Genomic DNA, 26393 nt, shown 5'->3' on the forward strand with positions numbered 1-26393 from the left:
TCAGTCGCAGTCCAGTCCTCTCAGAGATCTATGGCCGAGGTGGAAATTCAAACTATACCTGGAATCGATTGCCCCAGGGGTGGAAACATAGTCCTACTATTTGTCATGGTCTAATCCAAACTGTGCTGGAAATGGGTGATGCCCCTGAACATTTACAGTACATTGATGACATAATTGTATGGGGCAACAAGGCAGAAGAAGTGTTTGAGAAAGGGAAAAGAATAATACAGATTCTCCTAAAAGCTGGTTTTGCTATAAAAAGAAACAAAGTAAAGGGACCTGCACAAGAGATACAGTTTTTGGGCATAAAATGGCAAGATGGGCGTCGGCATGTGCCTATGGATGTTGTAAATAAAATAGCTACTATGTCTCAACCGACTAATAAGAAAGAAACACAAGCTTTCCTGGGCCTTGTGGGATTCTGGAGGATGCATATCCCAGGTTATAGTCAGCTTGTGAGCCCTCTCTTTAGAGTAACCAGAAAGAAGAACTGTTTTGAGTGGGGCCTTGAGCAACAACAAGCTTTTCAACAAATTAAACAGGAAATAGCTCGTGCAGTCGCCCTTGGGCCCATCCGTACAGGATCAGATGTGCAGAATATCCTCTACACTGCTGCTGGAGAGCATGGTCTCACCTGGAGCCTCTGGCAGAAAACATCTGGAGAAACCTGAGGTCGACCATTAGGGTTTTGGAGCCGAGGATATCGAGGATCGGAAGCCCACTACACCCCAACTGAAAAAGAAATACTAGCAGCATATGAGGGACTTCGAGCTGCTTCAGAAGTCATTGGCACAGAAGCTCATCTCCTCTTGACACCACGTCTGCCTGTGTTACACTGGATGTTCAAAGGGAAAACCCCTTCTATACATCATGCAACCAGCGCTACATGGAGTAAGCAGATGGCATTGATTACACAACGATCTCGGCTGGGGAAATCTAATCGCCCAGGAATCCTGGAAGAAATCATGGACTGGCCAGAAGGCAGAGATTTTGGAGCATTGCCTGAGGAAGTAGCTCGTGCCCAAGAGGCACCACCATATAATGAACTATCAGAAGATGAGAGGCATTATGCTTTGCTTACTGATGGATCCTGCCGCGTGGTAGGAAATCATCGTAAGTGGAAAGCTGCTGTGTGGAGTCCCACACGACGAGTTGTTGAGGCCACTGAAGGAGAAGGTGAGTCAAGTCAGTTTGCTGAAGTGAAGGCTCTAAAGATTGCAGAACTAGCTCTAAAGATTGCAGAACGAGAGAAGTGGCCAGTACTCTATCTTTACACTGACTCCTGGATGGTGGCTAATGCTCTATGGGGATGGCTACAGCAATGGAAGAAGACCAACTGGCAGCGCAAGGGTAAACCCATCTGGGCTGCTGCATTATGGCAAGACATTGCTGCTCGGGTGGAAAATATGACTCTGAAAGTACGTCATGTAGATGCTCACGTGCCAAAAAGCCGTGCCAATGAAGAACAATGGAACAACCAACAGGTAGATAAAGCTGCCAAAATTGAACTAGCTCAGGTAGATCTAGACTGGGAGTGTAAAGGTGAGCTATTTATAGCTCGATGGGCCCATGAAACATCAAGACATCTGGGAAGAGATGCAACATATAGATGGGCTCGTGATCGAGGGGTGGACTTCACCATGGAAGCCATCACACAGGTCACCCATGAATGTGAAACATGTGCCACAATCAAGCGAGCCACACGAATCAAGTCTCCCTGGAACAGAGGCCGATGGCTGGGTTTTCAGTATGGTGAGGCCTGGCAAATTGACTATGTTGGACCACTACCACGAACACATCAAGGCAAGCGGTATATACTCACCATGGTGGAAGCAACTACCGGTTGGTTGGAAACATACCCTGTAAACCACGCCACTGCCCGAAATACTGTCTTGGGTCTTGAAAGGCAAGTTTTGTGGAGACACGGCACTCCAGAAAGAATTGAATCAGATAATGGAACTCATTTTCGAAATAATCTCATAAACTCCTGGGCAAAGAAACATGGCATTGAGTGGATATACCACATCCCCTATCACCCACAAGCCTCTGGAAAGATTGAGAGATATAATGGGTTACTAAAGACCATGTTGAGAGCACTGGGCAATGGGGCATGGAAGCAGTGGGATAAAAATTTAGCAGAAGCCACTTGGCTGGTCAATAGCAGAGGTTCAACTAACCGTCCTGGTCCTGCCCAAACAAAACCACTACATACTGTGGGAGGAGATAAGGTCCCCGTAGTGCACCCAGGGAAATGGCTGGGGAAGGCAGTATGGGTTGCACCTCCCATGGGAAAAGGCAAACCCATTCGTGGGATTGTCTTTGCTCAAGGGCCTGGCTGTACTTGGTGGGTGATGAGAAAGGATGGGGAAACTCGATGTGTACCTCAAGGAGACTTAACCTTGGGGGAAAAATAACCTGTTATGTGAGTTATCTGTTGTAGATGAACTTTGCAAGAAAAAAACGGACAAGTGGACAAACCAAGCCGGTGCTGGTGCCCAACACTGAACATACTGTTTCCCCTGGCCTGGATATCCATCTTGATGGATGAGACAGAAGTTATGACCTGCTCCAGTGAACATCTACAGAGGATGAAAGATATAAGAATGTTGTTTGTTTGTTTGATGCAAGATGCAAGAGGGAATACAAGAATGATGTTTGTCTGTTGAAGAGTGGGGGTACTGGTTAATGAGAGTATATAAGAATGTATATGGCTTGTTAAGATGGTTTGTCTGAGCATGACATAAATGGTATGGAATAAGGGGTGGAGACTGTAGTGGGTCTGGGACGGTAGTGATTTTCCACAGCAGCTCCTGCAGTGCTGTGCTTACTGTTGATATCAATATTATGACTACCGCTTGCACAACATCAGGGCTGTCCCTCCAGCATTCCTTCCCCCACCTTCACCAATAGCTGTGGGTGGGCATGATCTTGGGAGGGACCATGGCCAGGACAGCTGACACAGGCTGACCAAGGAGATATTCCATACCATATGACGTCAGCTCAGTAATATAAACTGGGGGAGAGGAGCAGGAAGGGGAGGCGAGATTCATTTCTGGCCTTCCCAAAGCAACCGCTACGCGTACTGAAGCCCTGCTTCTCAGGAGGTGGCCGGACATCGCTGCTGATGGGAAGTAGAGAGTAACAGCTTATCTGCTTTTGCTTTGCTTCCCGCACGCGCGGCTTTGCTGCTTCTTTATTAAACTGCTTTTATCTCAACCCACGAGACTCCCATCTTATTTTCTCCCCTTCCCTGGCTTGCTGAGGAGGTGGGGGATAGAGTGGTGTGGTGGGCACCTGGCATCCAGCCAGGCTCAAACTACCACACACCAAAACAAGTGAGTAGGAGACATTGAGCCTTTTCACCTGTGGAAGCTCTGGAGGTTTGCTGCTTTTGGAGCCTGTGTTAGGGGCAGGAGGAGAGGAGTGGTTCCCCTCCCTCTGCACTGTCTTGTCCTTGGCAATGGTTTTTAGTCTCTGCTCTGCCCCAAGGAGGAGGTGTGCTTTTCCCCAGGGCCACCCTGGGGCCATGTGGCATGGTGGCCTTGCACCAGGTCCTGTTGAGGGAGGTCAGGGCTCAGGGCAGTCCTGTGGGCTCCACTGGCAGCCCAGTGAGCCCAGAGGCAGCTGCTTGCACTGATGTGGCTCTGTGTCTCTCACCTGCAGCTCGCCAGTTGAGTCAGTCCTCTTCTATGCCATCACCACCCTGCACAACCTGCTGCTCTACCAGGAAGGGGCCAAGATGGCTGTGCGCCTGGCTGATAGCCTGCAGAAGATGGTTCCCTTGCTCAACAAGAACAACCCCAAGTTCCTGGCTATTACCACTGACTGCCTTCAGCTTCTCGCCTATGGCAACCAGGAGAGTAAGGTGGGGGTCTGGGGAGCCTGGCCAGCCCCATGGCATAGGGCACTGCTGGAGGGAAGACAGGAGTGGGGTGGTTGCCCAACCTTGCTTCTTGCAGACAGAAGCTTGGGGGGGAAGCTCCTGGGTAGGAGCTCCCACCATCCCAGCCCATGTACCCCCGACACCTCTGACCTCTTGCAGGTGGAGTGTCCCCAAAAGCACAGACTGTCCCAGTCTAGCCAGTGGATTGGCCCAGACGAGTTTCTTCCCCCCTACTCTGGGCAATACCTCTATCTTTCCTCTTTGGCTGCTCCTCTTCCTCCTACACACAAGTTCTCTCAGCCTCATTTTAAGTTTGGTCCCTGAAGCTGCTCTGGTGTGGACTGGGGACCATTTCCCATCCCGCCAGCAGGGGGGACCCAAATCACTCCTGCGTGTTGAGATGGACCTCCTGCCTGACTTCTGGACCACGAACCGGGTGCTCAAGGTGCTATCAGTGTGTCCCATCAACAAGCCTGCTATCGTTGAGGCCGGTAAGAGGGACTGGGATTCTGCAGCAGAGCTGCTGTCAAACAGGAGGAGGATGGTGGTGTGGGGATGGTGCAGCTGTAAAGGCCATGTGAAAACCACTGGGTTGAAACCACCTGCATGTGGTCTGGTTTCTTGCTCTGAAAGGCTGCTGAGGTGCTTTCCTGGTGCTGAGTGTGGGCAGAGTCTGGCCCAGCTGGGAAATGTCTTCCCACATGGCATTTAGCCTCTGCTAAGCCATGAGGAGGCATTGGTTTCAACATACTCCAGATACTTGTGGCTGCTTAACCCAAACTAAGCTCCTGCTTTCTCATCCTGTTATCATACAGCTCTCTTGCTCTCACGGCCTTGAGCAGGAGTCCAATATCTTATCGCTTAATGCTTACTGCCTAACCAGCTGTATTCTATCATGTCCTCTTTCCTCTAGCCAAGTCTCCACAAAACTCCCCACATTTCCCCCGTTTTCTTTTTGGAAAATGATATTAGCCTGCCACATCCTCTCAAATGTTCTTTCTATTGTCCGTTGAATACAATTTATGAAACAGGGAAACACTAACAATACAAATAAAACAATACCCATAAAGCCAATTCCATACATTATAACAATTCGCAACCAAGGGCCTATTCCCCATCCCTTAAGCCATCCTTCAAGTCCTAATCCCTCTTCTTGTTTCAACTGATGTAATCCCTGTTGAAGTTCTTTCAGTTTGGCATGTATCGAGGTGGAATGGTCCGACAGGTTCATTCAACATATGCCCCCAAATTCTTCACATCCATGTCCGTGGGCTAATAATAAAAAGTCTATGGCAGCTCTATTTTGTAACACCGCATGATTTACACTTTGAACGTCAGCTGTTAACATATCAATAATTTCTGAAGTTTTATTTAACTCATCTTTAGTCCAACATCCTAACTGTTTAGCCAAGTTCATGGCCTTATTGGCTGCTCCTCCTGGCAAAAGGGTGGCAACTATGACTTGCTTCACTCCAAAATCGTGGGGGACCAATATCAGTACAATCAAACTCATAATAACTACGTTTTTTGTGGGAGCTATTATCATGGTCAGCAAGCTGCATTAGCATTGTTAAGTTAGGGTGGAATAAAGAGAGTTTCCCCAAATAACAGGGTACACCCGCAGGATTTACTGGTATTCCGTTCCAGGCCCTTTCTCCACAGATTAAAAATATACCCGTGGGCAATTTCTTCGGTGATGTAATACTAGAGCCATTACAGCTGGAATACAATTGCTTAAATACCGTTTCTGACTTCAAAGAAGAGTCTAAGGTGGCCCAATATTTTCGATTTCTATTAAAGTCATGGATATCCCGTGACATAAAACTTACCCAATTTCCCCCAGTTCCATTAGTACCAAAGCTTGCACTGGCACTTCCAAACAGGTCTATTTCCTCAGGGGGTGAGGCTAATGTGGTATTAAGGGACTCAATTATCTCACATTGATCTTTCCCGTCGGAATGATCGTGATCATCGCTAATTGTGTCCAGCCCCGTCCTATTACACAAGGTGTTATTGTCTACTAGTCCACAAAATTCCTCCAGATTCCACACGGACAATCCTATCAAAGGATTAGTAACCCCTCCCAAACTAAGACAAAGAGATGATTGACCAGTTTGATTAGCAAAGGTTATCCAAATATTATCTCTAGGCTGATTAAAATGCATCAAGCTATTAGCAATGATAGTTACACTAAAAGCTAAGGTTATAACAAAACACCTCATTATTCATTAAATTCACTGTCTTTTTGTTATATAACCTTCAGTCTTTTGATTGTTAGCCAGTCCTCCAATGACCGCAAGACGAGGGTATATTTATTCTTCCATCTCTTCCTGTCCTTTTTCGTCAGATGATTTGATCTCCGCAGCTTCAAGGACAGCTCTTGTCCACCTGGCTGGCACCCAAATGGATCCTGGGGGAGAGTCAACACACAAATACCCACGTCCCCAGTATAATACTTTGGCCGGAGGCTGCCATATCCCTGTTTTAGGGTCACGATATTTAACCCATATTTCTTTCTTTCTCTCCTTTTGTGCCTTTGGATTATGATGTATTATTACAGGTGGTAGCTTCTGTTCCCCAAACACACACAGGTGGTTCATAACAAATAAGGCCTTTAACAATTTCATATGTGGGTCTTTAACATCCCCATATTTACCAAGATATCTTTTTACAGTCCCATTAGCTCTTTCTATTATGGCCTGTCCTGTGGGGGAATGGGGAATCCCTGCTACATGTTTAACTCCCCATTGCCTCATAAACTGTTCTATGCTTCTACTTATATGGGCTGGCCCCTTGTTTGCCTTTATTTTCTGAGGAATTCCCATTATTGCAAAACAACTATATAAATGACGCTCCACATGTATGGCCCTCTCCCCTGTCTGTGCTGTTGCCCAAACGAATTTGCTCCATGTGTCTATGGTTACATGCACACATTTTCGTCTTCCAAACTCTGCCACATGAGTGACATCCATCTGCCAAACTTCAACCCCTTGTTTACACCATGTGCTCACATCTGCCACCACCAGCACCTCCTCTCACTCCACCCTGTGCCCACCTCTTCTGTACCTTCCACCTCTCACGTTACAACCCCAGATCTTCCGGACGCCTACCACATCTCCCCCTCCCTATGCTCGATGACTCCAGTGTCCTGTGGCACGGGCTGATACATAACGTGTCTGCCCAGCACATATGCTAGTTGAGTCAATTGCAGGAAGATATGATCAAGTGGTGGTCATGTTCCACTTCACTATTCAATCTTGCCAATAGTTGAGTGACTCCATCTTGATCTGCATCACGGCGAGCACTCCGAGAAACACATCAATCTGCAAGAGAGACTCAGTAGACCGTTATATCTTCTATGCTCCATGCTCTCCCCCTCCCTAAGACGGTTGAACTGTACTTTTAAAGTAGTGTGAGCGCATTTAACGATCGCCCGTCCCTGGCTAGTGTGAGGGACACCTTGGCTCAATGCATGGGGATAGCTGGTATGTCCATGACCCCTCCAGGCAGCCTGCTCCACTGTTTTTAATAACTCAAATTTTACTAACAAGCATCAGATCTCCATAATCAGCAGCAAAGCTAGCGTGTTTATAGTACTTCTAATTGGTCCTTTCTCCAAAAGCCAGCTGTAGTTTTCTGCAATAAGCCTTGCAGTTTCACACGCTGCCTCAGCCTCCTCCTTGATCGAAGTTGTTATCTCGTAGGTATTTTTGCTTCTTCGTTTCTCACAGTTGAGAGTAGCTCAAGGACAATCTGCACATTAGTTTTAGCAACTCATGCCTGGTAAGCTTCTTCTTATACACTGAAAAAAAAAAACCCACAGCTGACAAACAAAGTTATTATACTTGTGCTAAAGGTAAAATCTCTAGCAGGTCTATGTTGCAAAGTTGTATGGCTAATACTACTTACATTACTAATCAAGTCTTCTAATGTCATTAAGGTTTGATTACTTTGTTTGCTAGGCCAGTATCCTAATTTGCATAGCTGAGTTAATAAAGCAGATACTCCTACACCTGGAGCAAATATACTAGTTGCTATTATTGTTGAGGGAGACCAAAGGTAACATGGTCATCACATTCGCCAGTAAATGCATGCACAAATTGTTTTGGACAATGATGTTTCTAAATCATTGTGTGATTAGGCATCGTCAGTTGTCCCAAACTGCATGGTCCCCTTTGTAATCTCGAGGGTATTCCAGGCCATGCCTGGTCCCCACAGATCAGAAAAATTCCCTTTGGTAACTGTACAGGCACAAGACCTGGATCTTTTTGGTGAAGTATAATTGCACCAAGATGTTGTGTTCTTATACATGCCCAGGATGGGATCCACATTCTGTCCCAAATGTTTTGGTATTGCTGGTAAAAGTAAACATAACACAAAAATCCATCTTTATAGATCCCAATAATTCTAACTCCTGTGTCTCTGTTGTCATTATTGGCAACCATGAAATGATCAAATCCCAGCTGTCAACTTTGTCATTACCCTTAACTAAGGGATTTGTTTTTAATGCATTTGGTACAGGCCATTGTGCCACATCTGATGGAACTCCCACCAAACAGGTAGAAAAAGGATTATCTGGAGTGGCCATTGATAAACATATTGTAGACTGATTGATTGCTTTGGCCAGTGTAAGCCACATGTTTTGCTTGGGTTGTTGAAATTGCCTAAAACCATTTACTACAATCATTTGAAGCATCAACATAAACCACCTTTTAGCTTCTCAATGCCAAAATATTCTGTTCTTCCAAGTTCCATTCCTGACACCTAAAACGCCTTAGAAAGTTTCTACTGTAAGAAAACCACTATTCATTATCACATTTACAGCAAAATGCATAACATCACGACCAACAGTTTTTACACTCTTTGAGGCAAGGGATTGAGGATGGAAAGGATGAGCCCAGCGGTCCGTGAGGGCTGGGGCCGGCGGTGTCGGCGCGCGGTGTGTGTGGGGGGGCACTCCGGAGACACTGACCGGGCGCGGGAAGCGGCTGCGCGGCGGCGGCTGCGGATGGAAGGGACGGGGGGGGTCTGGCTCACTCTGTGCCGTCCCCGGCGCCGGCGGCGCAGTCGGTATTACTCTCTCCCGTGTTTTCTTTTTCTTCCCTCGCATGCCCGATGGTGCCCAGTCTAACATGGGGTCGCGCTCCCCCACTCTCCTCTGATCATCCTGCGCTGTACCCCCGCCCGACTCCGCCCACTTGGCATTCCCCTGCAAGTCGTCCCAGGGGTAACTCGGCGGGCTGGGCTCGAATGGGAAGCAGCTCTCCCGCGGGGGCTGTGCTCCGAAGCCCCTTCGCCTCTCTGACTTTGTACAAACTCTTGTGTAGAGAAGAACTTTTTTCTTCACTCCGCGTACCCACACCACCCCCCGTCTCCTCACCAGACTCCGTCTTCTAGCTCTCATTTCTGCCACTCCTCCACGTAGATCACTCATCTTCGGTGGCCAACGAGGCGGCTGACTTTTCCCCTTTGTCCCGCCTCCATTTCCGTCAGGCGCCAACTTTGGCGGATCGTGGGGTGGCTGACTTTTCTCTTTTCTCGGTATCACCCGCCTCAGCGCCGCTCCCGGCACTACTCTCGGTGCTGCTCCCGGCGCTGCTCTCGGCGCTTCACGCGGGGGGGGGGGGGGGGGGGGAGAGCATTACTTTTGAGACGGTAGGAGCCAGCGAGGTGGATTGGAACCAGTCACGCTCATAGTTTTTGTTCTTACTCTGTGCTGCTGATGCGTGCTCAGCAGCCTTCTTTTCTGCCTGATATTGCAACAACTCATTGTGCACTATCCTCCAAAGCTTCCCTAACTTTTCAGCTATCTCATCGTCCTCCAGGGTAGCTTCCCACAGCAAATCCCCAATTTTACGCCATTCGCTCAATTCATGCATTGTATGTGGACTCTGAAACACTCCCTTAGCATACCCATAAGCTAACAACCCTGGTAGGTCTTTTTGCAGATCTATACCCTTTATCTGTCGCTTCTGCAAGAATGCAGTAAATAAATCATATGCCGCTTGCCTTTCCATACCTATTTGTCAGCGCGCTGTTGCAGCCCTTCAAGGTCTGGCGGCACGTATCGGCGGGGCTCGTCTATACGGTCACCCAGGGCACGGCGTGTTCCCAATTTTCACGCTTATTGCCGTCCTAGCTGCATAGGACCCGAACCCCTTCGTCGCTCTGCCGTGGCACCCAGTCGGCATATCACATCCTTCGTGTATCGCGTCGGGGTCACCATTTGCTGAAGACGACAGGAGACAAGCCCACCCTGTAGTGCAACAAGCCTCAACTTTATTTGCAAAGATACATCTCTTTTATAGATACAATAATCAGGCTCATACATATTGCAAAAGCTAATCTCATCATTGGTTCCCAGTTAGGTGCAAACCTCGCCCTTGTTTCAACATACTCCAGATACTTGTGGTTCCTTAACCCAAACTAAGCTCCTGTTTTCTCATCCTGTTATCATACAGCTCTCTTGCTCTCACGGCCTTGAGCAGGAGTCCAATATCTTAATGCTTACTGCCTAACCAGCTGTATTCTATCATGTCCTCTTTCCTCTAGCCAAGTCTCCACAAAACTCCCCACAGACCCCCTTCTACTCTCTGCTGGGGCAGCTTTGGGTATTTACAGATGGATTGATGTCTCTTTCTCTGGCAGGTGGCATGCAGGCATTGGGCAAGCACCTGACCAGCTCCAGCCCCAGATTGGTCCAGAATTGTCTCTGGACCCTGCGCAACCTCTCTGATGTGGCTACCAAACAGGTGGGTCTGCAGGATGATGAGTTGGGCTGCAGTGCATAATTTTGGAGGTTTCTCTGTGCTGTGCTAGGCTGCCTCTCACTCCCTGCTTAGAGTCATAAAATCATTTTGGTTGGAAAAGCCCTTTAAGCTCATGGAGTCCACCCCCTGCCCTCACACTGCCCAGCCCACCACTAACCCAGGACCCTCAGCACCTCAACTCCACAGCTTTGCAATAGCTCCAGGGATGGGGACTCCCCCACCTCCCTGGGCAGCCTGGGACAGGGGCTGACAACCCTCTCCGGGAAAAAGTTCTTCCTCAGCTTCAATCTAAACCTCCCCTGGGGCAACTTGAGCCTATTTCCTCTTGTCCTATCATTTCCTGCTTGTGCTAGACTGAATCCAAAGCACCATCCTTGTGCCATTTACAGTTCCTGTGAGCTGTGTGCCTGAGGAGATGCCTAGCTTTGTCTGAGCCCTGCTGCAGCAGGGGTTTGCCTGGCATCCTGGGAGGCTGCTCATGGACCTTCCCATGCCAGCTGCTGCTAGCTCGAGGGCTATGTCCTCTGGGGGGGCACCAGGGCTCCCAGCAGTGGCTCGTGCTTAGCAGGGCATTGCCAAGGCTGCTGCTTGCTCTGACTTGTGCAGCCTTTGGCAGCCTGACCCAGCACTGACTGCCTGCTTGCCTCCTTTCCCTGCGAGGCTGATGTACCCACAGGGCTGGATGACCCCAAACTCTGCTCTTGGGTTGCTCTCCCCAGCACTTTGCAGCCTCCTGATGTGTTCCCTATCTGCTGAGGCTGCCTCTTGGTGCAGATTTGTGCCTGATGCAGCCTGGAAACTATTTGGGCTGGCTTATAACCACTCCTAGCTCTGTGGATTGAGGGAAAGATGAGGCCATGATGCTTCTAACTCCTTCCTGCCCCACTACTGGCTGCCTGCCAGGACAGGAGTTACTCTGGGAGCACTCAGGGAATGCTGGCGGGTGCAGAGAAAACCTGCTGGGGACGTTAGACTCTTTAAGCAAAGCTGCAGATGTCAGTAGCGGCGGTTGCTCATGTTGTGAAGAAGCAGCTCTGGCTGCAGGGAGTCAGGCAAAGGAGCAGCATGGGAGGCACAAATGCTGCCTATCTGCCGAGACTGCCTGCTCTGGTCCCTGCAGAGCTGGGAAGTGGGGAGTTGGGGTCCACAGCAAGGGGGGATGTGAATTCCAGTGAGGGCAACCGTGGAAATCTGGATCTTGAGGGGAGAGGGTGCCAAGTCTGGGAGGAAGAGTATGGTTAGGGGCTGGATCCTCTGTGCCAGGAGCCATCCTTGCAGGATGAGGCTTCTCCTCTCAAGACCCCATACCTGGTCAGGGGAGCAGATCTTTCTCCCCATGTTTGGGCAAGAGACATGGGGCATGGGGGGGACGGCAGACTAGATCTGACTGTGGGGCAACTGGTCTGACCTCCCATCCCTGCTCCTGCAGGAGGGCCTGGACGGTGTCCTCAAGATCCTGGTGAACCAGCTGAGTTCTGATGATGTGAATGTGCTGACCTGTGCCACCGGCACCCTCTCCAACCTGACCTGCAACAACAGCAAGAACAAGACCCTGGTGACACAGTCGAATGGGGTAGAGACCCTGATCCACACCATCCTGCGAGCAGGCGACAAGGAGGACATCACTGAGCCAGCTGTCTGTGCTCTGCGGCACCTCACCAGCCGGCACCCCGAGGCTGAGATGGCGCAGAACTCAGTGCGCCTCAACTACGGCATCCCTGCCATTGTCAAGCTCCTCAACCAGCCCAACCAGTGGCCACTGGTCAAAGTAAGGGGTCAGGGGAATTTTGGGCATTGGAGGGAGCCTGGGGCTGGGCTCAAGCGAGTCCCTGGCTGCTGGTGGGCTCCTGCCACCACAGCTCTGGTCCTGATGGGCCATGTCCTTGATGGCAGCTAATGGAGGAAATGGCTAGTGCAGGCTGTTGGGCTGGCATTGATATCTACCCCGGCCTCACCCACAGGGAGGGGGACAGATCCAGTGTGGGAGGAAGCTGAAGTCAGCCTGTGCCATGGAAGGGGTTGGGGTGGGACAAGCAGGGGGAGATCCCCCATGGGGAGCACACTGCTCTAGTCCATGGTCAAGAAAAACCTTTCCCTCCTCCAGGCTACCATAGGCCTGATCCGCAACCTGGCCCTGTGCCTGGCCAACCATGCCCCACTCCAGGAAGCCGCTGTCATTCCCTGCCTGGTCCAGCTGCTGGTCAAGGTTCACCAGGATGCCCTGGCACACAGCAGCACACAACAGCCCTACACGGTGAGTCCCCGTGGCAGGATCTTCCAGGAGTGCCCTTCTGCCCTGTTCCTGCCACAGCCTGGCACCTCAAAAACTGGCATGTCCCTGGGGGCTAGTCTGTGCCCAACCTCAGGGTGACTGTGCCTTGGTGTGGGGCACATGGGCTGAGCACTTTTCCTCTGGTAGGATGGAGTGAAGATGGAAGAGATTGTGGAGGGATGCACAGGGGCACTGCATATTCTGGCTCAGGACCCTATGAACCGCATGGAGATCTTCCGCCTCAACACCATCCCCCTCTTTGTGCAGGTCAGGGGCTGGGGGGGGGATGACGATGAGAGACTGTGCTTTGACACTTCCTGTCTGCCTGCCACAGCCCTGTGGTGCTGGGGCTAGGGAGCCATGATGCTTGGCTGGCAGCACCCATGCGTGTCAGACCACATCAGGAGCATGACAGTTCCTCACTGGCTGCTTCATAGTGCCTCTAATCTCTCCTGACAGCTCCTCTACTCATCGGTGGAGAACATTCAGCGTGTTACAGCTGATGTGCTGTGTGAGCTGGCCCAGGACAAGGAGGCAGCAGATGCCATTGATGCAGAGGGGGCCTCAGCTCCACTGATGGAGCTGCTGCACTCCAGGAATGAAGGGACAGGTGAGTGTTACCGTGCTGGGGGCTCTCTGCCACCTGACATCACCTTGGCTGCAGCCTGTCTGGGGCTTCTGGTGCTGGCATCAGGGGCTTAGGCTGCTGCCCTTCCCCTGCAGCCACCTATGTGGCCGCCGTGCTCTTTCGAATCTCAGAGGACAAGAACCCTGACTACAGGAAGCGTGTCTCCATGGAGCTCACCAACTCTCTCTTCAAGCATGACCCAGCAGCCTGGGAGGCGGTGAGCATCCCACTGGGCACCAAGATGAGCCCTTTTCCTGGGGGAAATTGAGGCTTCCTGCCTCCAAAAATTGCCAATGTTGCTTCTGGCCAGAGCTCAGTTAGGAATGACTGGCAAAGTGGGGGAGGTGAGGAGTGGATGAGCTGTGGCCTCAGCTCAGCAGTAGCCCTGGGTCATGGTATCTGCTATCTGGGATGGGGCTGGGCACCAGGTAGCCCCTGAGCATCATGCGCATGTGAGCATGGATCCCTTCTTCAGTTGTGTCACCTTCTTTCCTAGGCTCAGAGCATGATCCCCATCAATGAGCCCTACTCAGATGGTGAGTATGGCATCAGCTCTTCTTGCGGGATCCCCCTGTGGGCTGGACTCTGGTGGGGGAGCAATTGCTTCATCTCACCAAACCAAGATGGTTTTAAAACCTTTCTTGGGTGGCTACCAATGAAGCACCAGCCTGGCCTGCCTGGGGGTGCTCAGAGGGACGCTCAGCTCCCCTGCGTGCCTGGACTGGCCCAGGGACTTGGGGCAGATGGGTGGTGAGTGGCCCTCATGTCCTTTGCAGCACTACATGGTGCTGCACACATACTATCCCAGATTAGGGGGACCAGGAGGAGGGTGGCTGAGGTCTGGAGAAGTCTCTCACTGTTGCTGCATCCTTTCTCTGCAGAGCTGGACCCCGGCTACTGTCCCATGTACTCGGGTGACATGCCTCTGGACCCCATTGACATGGATGGGGACTACCCCATTGATGCCTACAGTGATGGTGTTCGGGTGCCCTTTGCTGACCACATGCTGGCCTAATCCCCTCTGTCACCCCCCAGGTGAGTAACCACAGGTACTCACTGACACGAGCCCTGGCTGCGGGTGCTTACCCGGGGCACACTCGGCCCTAGTGTGGGACAGGGGGTGGGGGAGGCAGAGCTGGCTGCTGGTGTCATGGGTCAACATCCCCATCACTCCTCAAAGGGGATTGTAGTGAGGTGGAGGTCAGTCTTTTCTCCCAAATGATGAATGATAGGACAAGAGGAAAGTTGCCCCAGGGGAGGTTTAGATTGGAGCTGGGGAAGAACTTTTTCCCTGAGAGGGTTGTCAGCCCCTGTCCCAGGCTGCCCAGGGAGGTGGGGGAATCCCCATCCCTGGAGCTATTGCAAAGCTGTGGAGCTGAGGTGCTGAGGGCCATGGGTTAGTGGTGAGGGCAGGGAGTGGACTTGATGAGCTTAAAGATCTTTTCCATCCATTATGATTCTATGGGCTCAGGGGGTTCTGGTCTCCTCCAAATTCTCCCTCCAGTCAAGAAACAGGAGCACTGTCCTGCTGCATGCAGGTGTTTTCTCCATACAGAAACGGGTGGCCCCAGAGCTGAGTATTCACAAGAAGGACTTGGGAGACAGAAGTGCCTGAGAAGACAAAACTTTTCCATTCCCATGAGAGATTTTATTTTTTTCAATTTTGTTTTTTGTTCTTCACTATGGGTCTGTGGAAAAGGTCCTTCCTCTTGGGACTGCTTTGAGCACCTACTGCCGGATCCAGCATCTAAGATACTGTTTCTGAAGCTTTAAAACACACACACCTTGCACTATTAATGTCCTTTCATTGGCAAAATAGTCTTTTCTATGAATATATATTTATTTTTTATTTTTAATATGATGCCAACGTCTTTTGCCATCTTTTAAGTTTGTGCTTTCTAAATTCCCTGTGTGTTAGTGTTCTAGGAAAGGAATGTAACATGGGAAACCTCTTTGCTTCCTGCAAACTCTAACTTAATCAGACCAACCCAGAGTTTGCTGAAAATAAAGGGCTTTGTGTCCCAGGACCTTCATTTTAGCCATCAGAATGTCTGTGGTTTAATTCTTTCCAAACAACTGTTGGGGAGCTGACTTCTGTGTACCTGCCTATCCTACCAGTATCCATAGAGGAGTGACTTTTTTTTTTTTTTTTTTTGGTGTGTGGTAGGTTTCCATCCCATTCTCCCTTATCTAACACATTTTAAAGAGGCTCCAGATCTGATGGTAGTTTAATATTACCACCAGAAAGGAGTGGACAGTTACTGGAGTGTGAGTCTGGAATGGAAGATTTTATTATTTCATAGAATCATAGAATGGTAGGGGTGGAAGGGACCTTTGGAGATCATCTAGTCCAACCCCCTGCCAAAGCAGGTCTACCTAGCAGGTCGCACAGGAACACGTCCAGCTGTGTGTTGTTGTTGTGAAGGCAATAATCACTCAAATACGTAGAGGGTCTAAGTAATGCACGTGCAGAGACGTACAGGGGCAACGTAGTACAACCACCAGAGCTGACTCGAAGCCACCCTTCCTTTGCTAGCTACCTCCTTATATGCTGCTTCTGCCCATGAGATCACCCAGGGCCCAATTGATTAACTTGCAGCACCTGTTTCTGAAGTAGCATGCCAGCTGCATTAACTTATCCCTACCATCTTTATTCAAGCTGGCTGGTCCAAGCTACGTCTGTGCCTACAATTCCCCCCTTTTTCTTTTTTGAACCAGCCAGCCTTTAGCAACACATTTCAGAATTAAAGGTACATGAAGAAAACATAAATATTTTTACCCATGGCCATGAGTTTACAACAAAAGGTCAATAACAGCTACATCGCTGAACAATACAAAAATCCATAAAGTCAAAATAAACAATCTGATATGTGTTGGTAGGAGGGACGCACACTGGCAGGAAGGGATGAGGTCTTGGTGGCTCCACTGATATTTCTTTTTCCTGATGTAGTTCTGGACTTTTCTTCAGATCCTTTAGCATGCTGATCTGTGAGCATTATCAACAAGATGGAAATATCTCTTCATCTGTTGGTCATCTTAAGTTCTTTAATTCTGTTATAGCTGAAGGAATTTACAGCAGCCTAAGTGGTGCCACAGTTGCGAGGGTTTACATTTTAATAGAGTGATGGATTGAGGGTGGATCACTTGGTTCTTTCCTCAAGACTGTTTTTTCCATTGGTCTTACAGTTAAGTCCTTTCTGTTGATGTGGCTTGATCCATTTTGCCGGAATCCATCGGGGACCTTGATCTGTAATGACACAAGCATAGCCTCTTCCCCACGTTAACAGATCTGCAGGTCCTTGCCACTCTCCAGTAGTGGGATTCTTATACCAAACTTTAGGTTTGTCAGTAAAATCCAAATCCCGACTCATTTGGGCAAAGTGTGTTAATGCTGGTGGTTCATTCCGGTTTGCCACAATTCTGAGATGATTCATTGTATAAAGGGCTTTCATTAGTCTGTCTTGAGGACTCACCCCCTCTTCCCCCGTTTTTTGTTTTTCTAGAAGGCCTTTTAAGGTTTGATGTGTCCGTTCAATAATGGCTTGACCGGTGGAATTTCCTGGGATTCCAGTAGTATGTTTAACACCCCATAAGTTTAGAAACTTACGTGTTTTACTGGCTATGTATCCCGAGCCATTATCAGTTTTTATCTCTCTTGGAACACCAAGGACAGCAAAGCAACTCCTCCAATGTCTTATGACGTCTTGAGAACTGTCACTGGTTAAGGCTGTGGCCCAAACCATGGCTGAATAAGTATCAATAGTAACATGTATACGTTTAAATCGCCCAAAAGGAGCATAGACAGTGATATCTGATTGCCATATACCTAATGGTGCCAGACCCCTGGGATTGACTCCTACTCCTAGGCCGATCTGATTCTGGCATGCAGGGCACGTGGAAACAATACCCTAAGCGTCCGATATGGTCAAGTCAAACTGCTTCGCCAGCATTTTAGCACTTTGATGAAAAAAATCGTGCGATCTTCGGGCTTGAGAAAATTTGTCAATTATTGGCCCCGTAGGTATCAATAAAGGAGCTGCCACTGTCTTGTCAACAATTTCATTGCCAACTGATAGGCCATCTTTTAAGCCCGAATGGCTTCGAATATGTCCAATATAATAAGCAGTTTGACATTCATTTATCTGATGCCAGAGTCGCAGAAATAAGTTATACAAATTCTGATTAGAGATTTCTTTCAACAGCGCTCTCTCTAATCGAGTGACAGCATCGACCACATAGAGGGAATCGGAGATGATGTTTAATGGGACGTCTGACCATTTCTCAAAAGTTTTAACTACAGCCATCAGTTCCAGCAGTTGAACTGAACTGCCTGGGGAGTGGACAGTTAGATTTTGCCATTTTCCATTTTCCCACCAAACCACTCCTGCTTTGGCTTGGATCTTACTGGCGTCGGTAAAAACAGTCAGGCCTTTAACGGGTACTGCTGATCTCAACGGCCGGTCTTCCATTTGAAATTTAACAGAAAACAATTTATGGGCCGGATAATGATTATTTATAGTTCCTGGATATGACAATAAGGCCCACTGTAATTCATCAGATTGTTGCAGTGCCTAGTTCAAGAATTCATCTGTGAGAGAAACAAAAATAACATCTGCCTCAATCCCTGCTATTTCCAGCAGACGTTTCCTGGCCTTAACTATTATTTTTGCAATTGCCTCAAGCCTCGTGGTAATTGTTTTTTGTAAATTATATGGCAAAAATATCCACTCCAAGATCCTCAATGGGTCTTTCGCTACTGAATCCCATTGCATCAAGATTGCCATTACATGCTGGTTTTGACTTATCACAGCAATGTTAATTGACAAGTCAGGATCATATCGATGACTGTAATTATTGACTATCTTGCTTCCTATTTTTTCTATTGCTTGGATTTGCTGCCGAGACAGTTTTCGCGCACTATCAGCCTCTACTGAGCCCTTTAACAAAGGCATTAGTGGCGCAAGATCCTCATTTGTGATACCACATATGGTTCGTACCCATTGGATATCACCTATCAGCTTTTGAACATCTGTTAAGTTAGCAATATCTGTTTTAATTGCCACCTTCTGAGGATAAATGCGCGCATCAGTGATAATATTACCTAAATATTTCCAAGAGGCGTGCATTTGTACCTTCTCTGGCGCAATCACCAACCCGGAGTTGCTTAACTGCCGGTTCACTTCTTGTAGAATACGATGCTGGTCCAGGTCTTTTCCTGCAATCAAGATATCATCCATATAATGGTAAAATAAGACACGAGGGTATTTTTTGCGCAGAGGTGCCAGCGCCCAGGCAACATAAGTTTGACAAATAGTTGGTGAGTTCTTCATTCCCTGAGGTAAAACAGTCCATTGATATCGTTTTGCTGGCTCTTGTTTGTTAATTGATGGTACTGTAAAGGCAAACTTCTCACTGTCATCCTCATGTAAGGGAATTGTGAAAAAACAGTCCTTTAAGTCAATCACCAACAGGGGCCACTCTTTTGGAAGCATTGCAGGAGAGGGTAATCCTGGCTGTAAAGCACCCATGTCCTGCATCACTGCATTAACAGCTCTTAAATCATGTAACAGCCTCCACTTCCCTGATTTTTTAGGGATAGTAAAAATTGGTGTATTCCATGGACTGGTGGATGGTTTAATATGACCCTTCTCTAGTTGTTCATTTACTAATTCATGAATGTGGGCGAGCTTTTCTTTGCTTAGCGGCCATTGATCAATCCAAACTGGTTTATCTGTTAGCCAAGTTAACTTCAGGATTGGTCGCCCATCAATGGCCGCCATTAAAAATTTTCATTTGACAAACGAAAGCCCATTTGGCTTAAGGCGTCTCTACCCAAAAGCCAAACTGAAGTATTCATTACATAGGGCCTAATTTGCACACATCTATTCTCTTCGCCCTGTATCCATACTGAAATCAGGTCTGTGCTAATTTTTGTCATCTGTATTCCTCCTACTCTGACAACAGGGGTGTCTAAATTCTCTAAAGGCCAGCTTTTTGGCCAATAGGATAATGGCACAATAGTAACATCTGCTCCCGTATCCAGTAATGTGTTGTACCCAACCATGTGTTCACCATTTGGATGTTGGAATACAACCGTCTGAGTGGGCTTTCCCTGTGAAAGCAGCACCGCCAGTCTTACCTCAGGTACTCCAGTGGATCCAAAACCACCGTCTCGACGCTTACGACTTCCTGCGAAAGGAACTTTAGCTCTGAAAGGAACTAATTGCGCTATTTTAGTTCCTTTAGGTATATGAACTGGTGGCTGCCAAACTTTAACCATTATTCCAATATTTCCTTCATAGTCTGCATCAATTACACCGGGGAGCACAAAAATACCCTGTCGAGAGGCCGATGACCGTCCTAAAAGTAAAGCACTTAATCCATAGCCAAGGGGTCCATTAACGTTAGAGGAGATAATTGTTACCTCTGTGTTGTGGATGGTTACATCTACTGCTGTTTCCATATCCACTCCTGCGCTTCCTGCAGTGGCTGATCTGAGGCCATCCAGGCAGCTCTTGGTGTTGAAGGGCGTTTTTGTGTCATCGCGCTCGCCCTTTTTGCGCTCGTCAACCCGTTTCCCTTAGGCATTGTATGTCTGGCCACTCGAGAGCGGCACTCAGTGGCTCTATGGCCAAACTTGCCAGATCTGTAACAATTACCATGAAATCTGCCATTGGACCCAGATGGCCTGGCGGAGCTGTTTGTCCATACCAATGGTCTGAACCGACATTGATTTTTCACGTGTCCTATTTTTCCACAGTTAAAGCACTTTGGCCTCCGATCTCCTTTGTGGGCTTGAACTAAAGGTTTCAATGCTGTTGCCATTGCCTCAGCTAAATGTGCTGACGATCCTACCCTAGAGCAGGCTTCTATCATGTCGACCAAAGTTGCTGTCCGCGGGAGAGCCTGCAGGATCTTTTTGCAATCATGGTTAGCGTTAGCAACCGCTAAGTGTAACCCTATTTCCGCCTTTACTTCAGCCGACATGTTTGGTATACGATCCAGAGCTGCTCTTAGACGGTCTAAGAAGGTCATGAAAGGCTCATTAGGTTTCTGTATAATGGTTGTGTATGAGGGAACTGGCACCCCCATATCAGGAACAATCTTAAATGCTTGACGTGCCAGTGTCTGTGTTTGCTGCAAGATAGCTTCATGCAGCCGGGCTTGTACCTGAGGATCAGCAAATGGTCCTTTACCCAGCATCATGTCTGCTGTGACGACTCGCCGCGGATCTCCCTGTTGTAAGTCCATGTTTTCCACCACTGTCAGATCAACTCTTTTTTCCCATTCAGACTCCCATAATAATACCTGAGTGGGCTTCAGGAAAGTTTCTGCAAGCTTCCGGCAGTCAAATGGAGTCATTAACCCACTGGCGAAAATATGATCCAGTAACGTTTGAACGTATGGGTTGGACAAGCCATATTGCATTACCGCTTTCTGGCCTTCTCTTACCAATTTCCAATCTAAAGGTGCCCATTGTCGTTTTCTTTGTGCTGTTATTACTGGAAAGGCTTGTGGAATAAATTCGCCTTCGATTACCGCATCACGTATGAGGCCTCTCCATTTTTTAGCCGGATCATAATCATCTGGCCGAGGGTCTCTGAGTACCTGTGGGGATGAAACTTTAATCTTTGTTTTGGTTAATTCATTAATTCGTTCCAACAGCTGATTAGCTGTTGCTTTTGGTTTTTCTATCAGTTCCTCCAACTGGGCCAAAGTGTTTCATATCTTCTCCGTGTTGTATTAACTCTTCCTTTAATAATTGTCTTTGTTGATCTTCACTAGAAGTTGGGGGTGATGATGGCAGAGGAATACACTCAGGGATTGATGAGCTCAGGGGCAATGGCATATCATTTGTAAAACGTACCTTTCGTTCTCTGTTAGGTACTCCTTCAGGTATAGCAGAAGGGTGGGATGGGGCAGGATGGTGAAGGGTGGGTGGGAGGGGAGGAGAAGCAATGGGCGTATTCGGCTCCTGGAACGGTGCTCTAGGGGGTTCTGGGGGAGGTGGGCTCACATCCATGCTCTCCTCTTCCAGAGGTGGAGCCGAGGGTATTACGACATTATCCCCTCCGAAGAATCTCTGAGTATTTTCTTCTAGAGGTGGAGCTGATGGTACTATAAAGTCACCACCTCCAAAGAATCTTTTAGCATCTACAGGGAACGCAGATGGTTCAGCAGCTTCTGCTTTCATGGCAGCAGCTGCAGCACGCTCAGCTTCTAGCTGGTGTATAATGGATGATACCAATTTACACAAGCCGATAGCATTATTCAACATGTCTCCTAGATTATCCCAGTGTCCCTTTTCATACACTTCTTGGGGGGAAGCAAAGAGACCCACTTCCTGTCCCCATCTTACAAGTCTTAGCAAAGGCTCTCTTTCATAATTGAATCCTTTTTCCGCAAGGATATGCTGGAGGGTGTCAATAGGATTTTCCTCTTTGCTTAGCATTTTTCCCATTATATCAGTTTGCTCAGATTACTTGCCTTTTCAAGCAGAAATCCAAGTGCTTTTCTGCCGAGGGTTCTTGATCCAACCGATTCAGCGAATCACGTCGGGGTCACCAAATGTTGTTGTTGTGAAGGCAATAATCACTCAAATACGTAGAGGGTCTAAGTAATGCACGTGCAGAGACATACAGGGGCAACATAGTACAACCACCAGAGCTGACTCGAAGCCACCCTTCCTTTGCTAGCTACCTCCTTATATGCTGCTTCTGCCCATGAGATCACCCAGGGCCCAATTGATTAACTTGCAGCACCTGTTTCTGAAGTAGCATGCCAGCTGCATTAACTTATCCCTACCATCTTTATTCAAGCTGGCTGGTCCAAGCTACGTCTGTGCCTACAGGTGTGGGTCTTGCAGACCTCCAAGGAAGGAGACTCCACACCTTCCCTATGCAGTCTATGCCAGGGCTCCCTCACCTCAACAGTTTTTCCTTATGTTTAAATGGAACTTTTTGTGTTCCAGCTTCATCCTATTACTCCTTGTCCTGTTGCTAGATACCATAGAAAAAAGGGATGTCCCAACCTCCTGACACCCACCATTTAAATATTTGTAAATATTGAGATCCTCCCTCAGTTTCCTCTTTTCTAGACTAAACAGCCCCAGTTCCTGCAGCCTTTCCTCATAAGGAAAATGCTCCAGTCCCTTGATCATCTTGGTGGCCCTGCGCTGGACTCTCTCCAGCACTTCCCTGTCCCTCTTGAGCTGGGGAGCCCAGAACTGGACACAGGACTCCAGATGAGGCCTCACCAGGGCAGAGTAGAGGGGGAGAAGAACTGCCCTTGACCTGCTGCCCACACTCTTCTTGATGCATCCCAGGATGCCATTGGCTGCCTTGGCCATGAGGACACATTGCTGGCTCATGGTTAGTTAATTATCAACCAGCACTCCCAGGTCTCTCTCCACAGAGCTTCTTTCCAGCAGGTCAATCCCCAGCCTGTACTGGTGCATGGGGTTGTTCCTCCCCAGGTGCAGGACTCTGCACTTGTCCTTGTTGAACCTCATGAGGTTCCTCTCTGCCCACCTCTCAAGCTCTCACACTGAATGGCAGCACAGCCTTCTGGTGAATCACCCAGTCCTCCCAGTTTGGTATTCTGTAAGTTGTTTTTGTATAGACTAAAGCAAAGAATAAAATAATCCCTCAGCCTCATGTTGCCCTGAGACTGTTCTTTTGTCAGATGGGGAAGGATGATGAGTCCCCTTGAGGTAGCCAGGGTGACAGTGGCCATCATCTTCCTCAGACCTGGTGGTAGTGGTTCCTTTTTGTGGGGCTGGGTGACTTCGGATGATCTTGTTCCTATGCTCTGTGCCCACTTTGCAGGGCTGAGGGCCCTTCCCTGTGTGGTAGGGATGATGCTCTGCAAGCACAGGCCAGCCTGTCACAGCCCCATGGCACCCATAGCAACTCCTGCTATTAGACTCACTGCCCACCCTTCCCTTGCTGGGTTGTTAGCATGCCAACGTCATCCAGGCCTCTGTCTGCTCTGTCAGGAGGTAAAAACTCCTAGTAATTAAGATGTTTATCTGTTAGGCAGCATCACTGCTATCTCTGCTGCTGCACCGAGCTCAATTTAATGAGCTCTGGGGCATAAAGGTGCTGGGCGTGAGCTCTTCTGATTGATGGAGCCTTGAGAGGCCAGGTTAAAAAAGTGATTTCTTCAGAGCTGACTGCCTCCTTCCATAGTATGAATGCAGAGCAGGAACAAATGATAGGAGAAAATATTCTCTGCTGAAATGCGAACTCTGACAGCTGCACCTGGGGAGGGCGAGGGGGAAGAGGCACAGGGCACCAGGCAGGGATCGTGCTGGGAACTGGAAACTGTCTGCAAAGTTACCCACCAACTTCAGGGTTGACCATCTGCTCTGTGGCCTTCTTGGTGTGGAGATGGAGCTGGGGCCAGGCTGCTGGCTGCCCCAGGCTTTCCCATGGCAGCTTTTCAGGCAAGGTGATGCAGACTGAGCCCAGGGACAGGAGGTGCCTGCAGCAGCTCTCTGTGGGTAGGGCTGTGGGTTGTGGTGCTTGGGGAGGGAGGAGGAAGGGCCAGTCACATCCCCATCCCTTGTGGGTTTGTACCTCTTCCCTGTGTATCCATCCTGTGGGGGATGGTCGAGGGCTCCATGGGTAAAGGTGGAGGACCTGGAGAGGTGAGTTGGGCCAAGCAATATTAATGTTGCAGTGGTGGCTCGGGCTGCTGAGATTGCTGCATTGGTTTGGTGAGATACCTACCACCATGATTCGGAGGCATCTGGAGAGCCAGGACATGGTCCCCAACATCTCAGCTGCAGCTGAGATGCAGCTCATTCTGGCAGAACACTAATCAGCCCGACACAGCTGCTGCCAGTGCAGGGAGATGGAGGAATGTGATCAAAAGGAGCTGGGAACAAGTCACAGCAGTTTCTGCTCACTGGCAGCATCAGCCCTTCTGTCCTCGCAGGTTTGCTCAGCTCTGTTGTTGTACCTGGTCATACCATGGGGGAAATGGGAAGGTGGGTGCCCAACACCCATGGGGCCTGGGCTGCTGCAGAGTGCAGCAGGACGTGAAGATTTGCACATCCATTGTGGTATGCCAGAGTTGGTCCTGGTAGCAGCCTGGGCTGGAGCTGAGGACAAAGGCAGCAGGAGCTGGGAAGTGGGGCTGGCTCCAGTGCTGTCCCAGCAGCTCAGGGAAACATCCTGCACTGAGCTCAGCCCTGCAGCCTCAGCCAGGCTCTGGTGCGTAAGGGAGGCAGACCTGCTTCCTGCTGTGGCCTGTGTCAGCATCAGGGACAAGCAAAACAACAGCTACATTCTGGGCAGCCCTAGCAGGGCCTGTGTTGTGGTTTGGCCCTGCTAGCAAATAAGCACCATGACAGTCTCTCGCTCAGTGCCCCCCAGATACCCCCACCCTCATTAGGATGGCGGAGACCCCACTGAAATGGGAGGAAAAAGATAACCAAGGTTGTGGATTGAGACAAGGGCAGGGAGGGCTCGCTGCCAATTATGGTTCCAGGCAAAACAGACTCCAGTACTCAACTGAGACAGGAAAGTAGGAAAGTTTATTCTACTGCCTACAAGAAACAGAACAGAACAAAAAGCAAAAAGGGAGTAGGATGATGAGAAAATTACAACCAGCACTTTAAGATCTCCCTCCCCCATCCCTTCTTTCTTCCTGGGCCCAGCTCACTGCTCTCAATATCTCTATCTCCTCCCCCTCGGCTCGGGAGGGAATGGGGGATGTGGTCAGTCTCTCACAGATGGGTTTTGCTGCTTCTCTCTTCTCAGATGAGGATGTCTCCTTGCATTCTTCCTCTGCTCCGATACAGGGTCCCTCACATGGGACACAGTCCTTAATGAATATCTGTGGTGTGGATTCTTCTCCAGGGTTGCAGTTTCTGCAGATATAGGGTCCCTCCCTCCGGACATGGCCTCTTCTGAGCATAAGTTTAATGAGCTTCTTTGACGTGGATTTCTCCCCACAGTTACAACTTCTGTGAATATTGGGTCCCTCCCTTGGGACGTGGCCTCCTCTGGACATAGTCACTGCCCCTGGCATAGGGTCTTCTTTAGCCAAATGAATTTCTGCCCCGGTCCAGGGTCTTTAGCAAAATGAGTCTCTGCCCTTGATGTGGCGTCTTTAACGAAATGTAAACAAATCTCAGCTTCACCAGTCCTCTCTGTAGAATGCAGGGGAGTCTCTGCTCCAGCACACCTCCTCCTCTCTTTCCTCACTGACCTTGGAGTCTGCATGCTCGCTTCTCTCACTTTTCCCACTCCTTGCACCACTACCAGCTGGAGAAGAAGAAGGGACAGAAGAAGGAAGAAACAGGAAGAAGCCTTCTCTTCCGGCTTCTTAAAAAGTGATTGTGGAAGTGTCTAATTGGCTCAGCCCCAGAAGTGTGTCTGGCTCAGAGCTGGGGAGAGTTTTGAGCAACTTCTTACAGGAGCAATCTTTACAACCCTTTACCTGAAACAGCTATGTCAAACCATCACAGCCTGGCAAGCTTCTGGAGAGCAACAGGACTGGGGTGGCTCATGCAATAAGGCTGGAGAGCCAGTCAGGGCTGTGGCTGTGGTTGCTGCCAGAACAAGATGGATCAGTGACAGACAATGAGAATAAGTCCCCTGTGCTGGGGAGTTCTAGGCTCTCCAGCCAAGCCAGCTCTTGCTGCCTGTGCTGTGCAGTATGGGACAGTATTCAATGCAAGCAGACCTGCATCTCCATAGATGCAGACTCTGCTGCCTGGCTGGGTGAGTCCCCAATATGACTAGAAGGAAGAGATGGAGTGCTCCTGCTCCCAACCTGAGCCAGGTCTCACCCCTGTCCCCAGGGACCCCATCAGAGCTGTCAGGACTT

The 26393-nt window shown here is 49.1% G+C and overlaps 1 protein-coding gene across 9 annotated transcripts in view; it reads left to right on the top strand.

Moving 5' to 3' along the window:
• LOC133628385 (junction plakoglobin-like) overlaps positions 1–26393 on the top strand; it is an 82872-nt gene that overhangs the window by 35749 nt on the left and 20730 nt on the right. For 2 of the 9 annotated variants that reach the window (XR_009820669.1, XM_062016472.1), the window contains exons 6-15: positions 3664–3865; positions 4251–4374; positions 10532–10635; positions 12083–12421; positions 12758–12907; positions 13073–13192; positions 13385–13535; positions 13649–13770; positions 14050–14089; positions 14435–14588. Coding sequence is in view for 8 of the 9 variants with exons in the window: in XM_062016472.1 (XP_061872456.1) it covers positions 3664–3865; positions 4251–4374; positions 10532–10635; positions 12083–12421; positions 12758–12907; positions 13073–13192; positions 13385–13535; positions 13649–13770; positions 14050–14089; positions 14435–14568 (1486 nt within the window). In the remaining variant the exon portion in view is untranslated. Of the gene's footprint in view, positions 1–3663; positions 3866–4250; positions 4375–10531; positions 10636–12082; positions 12422–12757; positions 12908–13072; positions 13193–13384; positions 13536–13648; positions 13771–14049; positions 14090–14434; positions 14589–15091; positions 15538–17755; positions 17961–20845; positions 21089–22650; positions 22781–26393 lie in introns of those variants that run through there. The other 7 variants (XM_062016470.1, XM_062016471.1, XM_062016468.1 and 4 more) reach the window with 7 other exon arrangements.

Source organism: Colius striatus, chromosome W (assembly GCF_028858725.1).
Source record: "Colius striatus isolate bColStr4 chromosome W, bColStr4.1.hap1, whole genome shotgun sequence".
In the NCBI taxonomy this organism is placed as follows: Eukaryota; Metazoa; Chordata; class Aves; order Coliiformes; family Coliidae; genus Colius; species Colius striatus.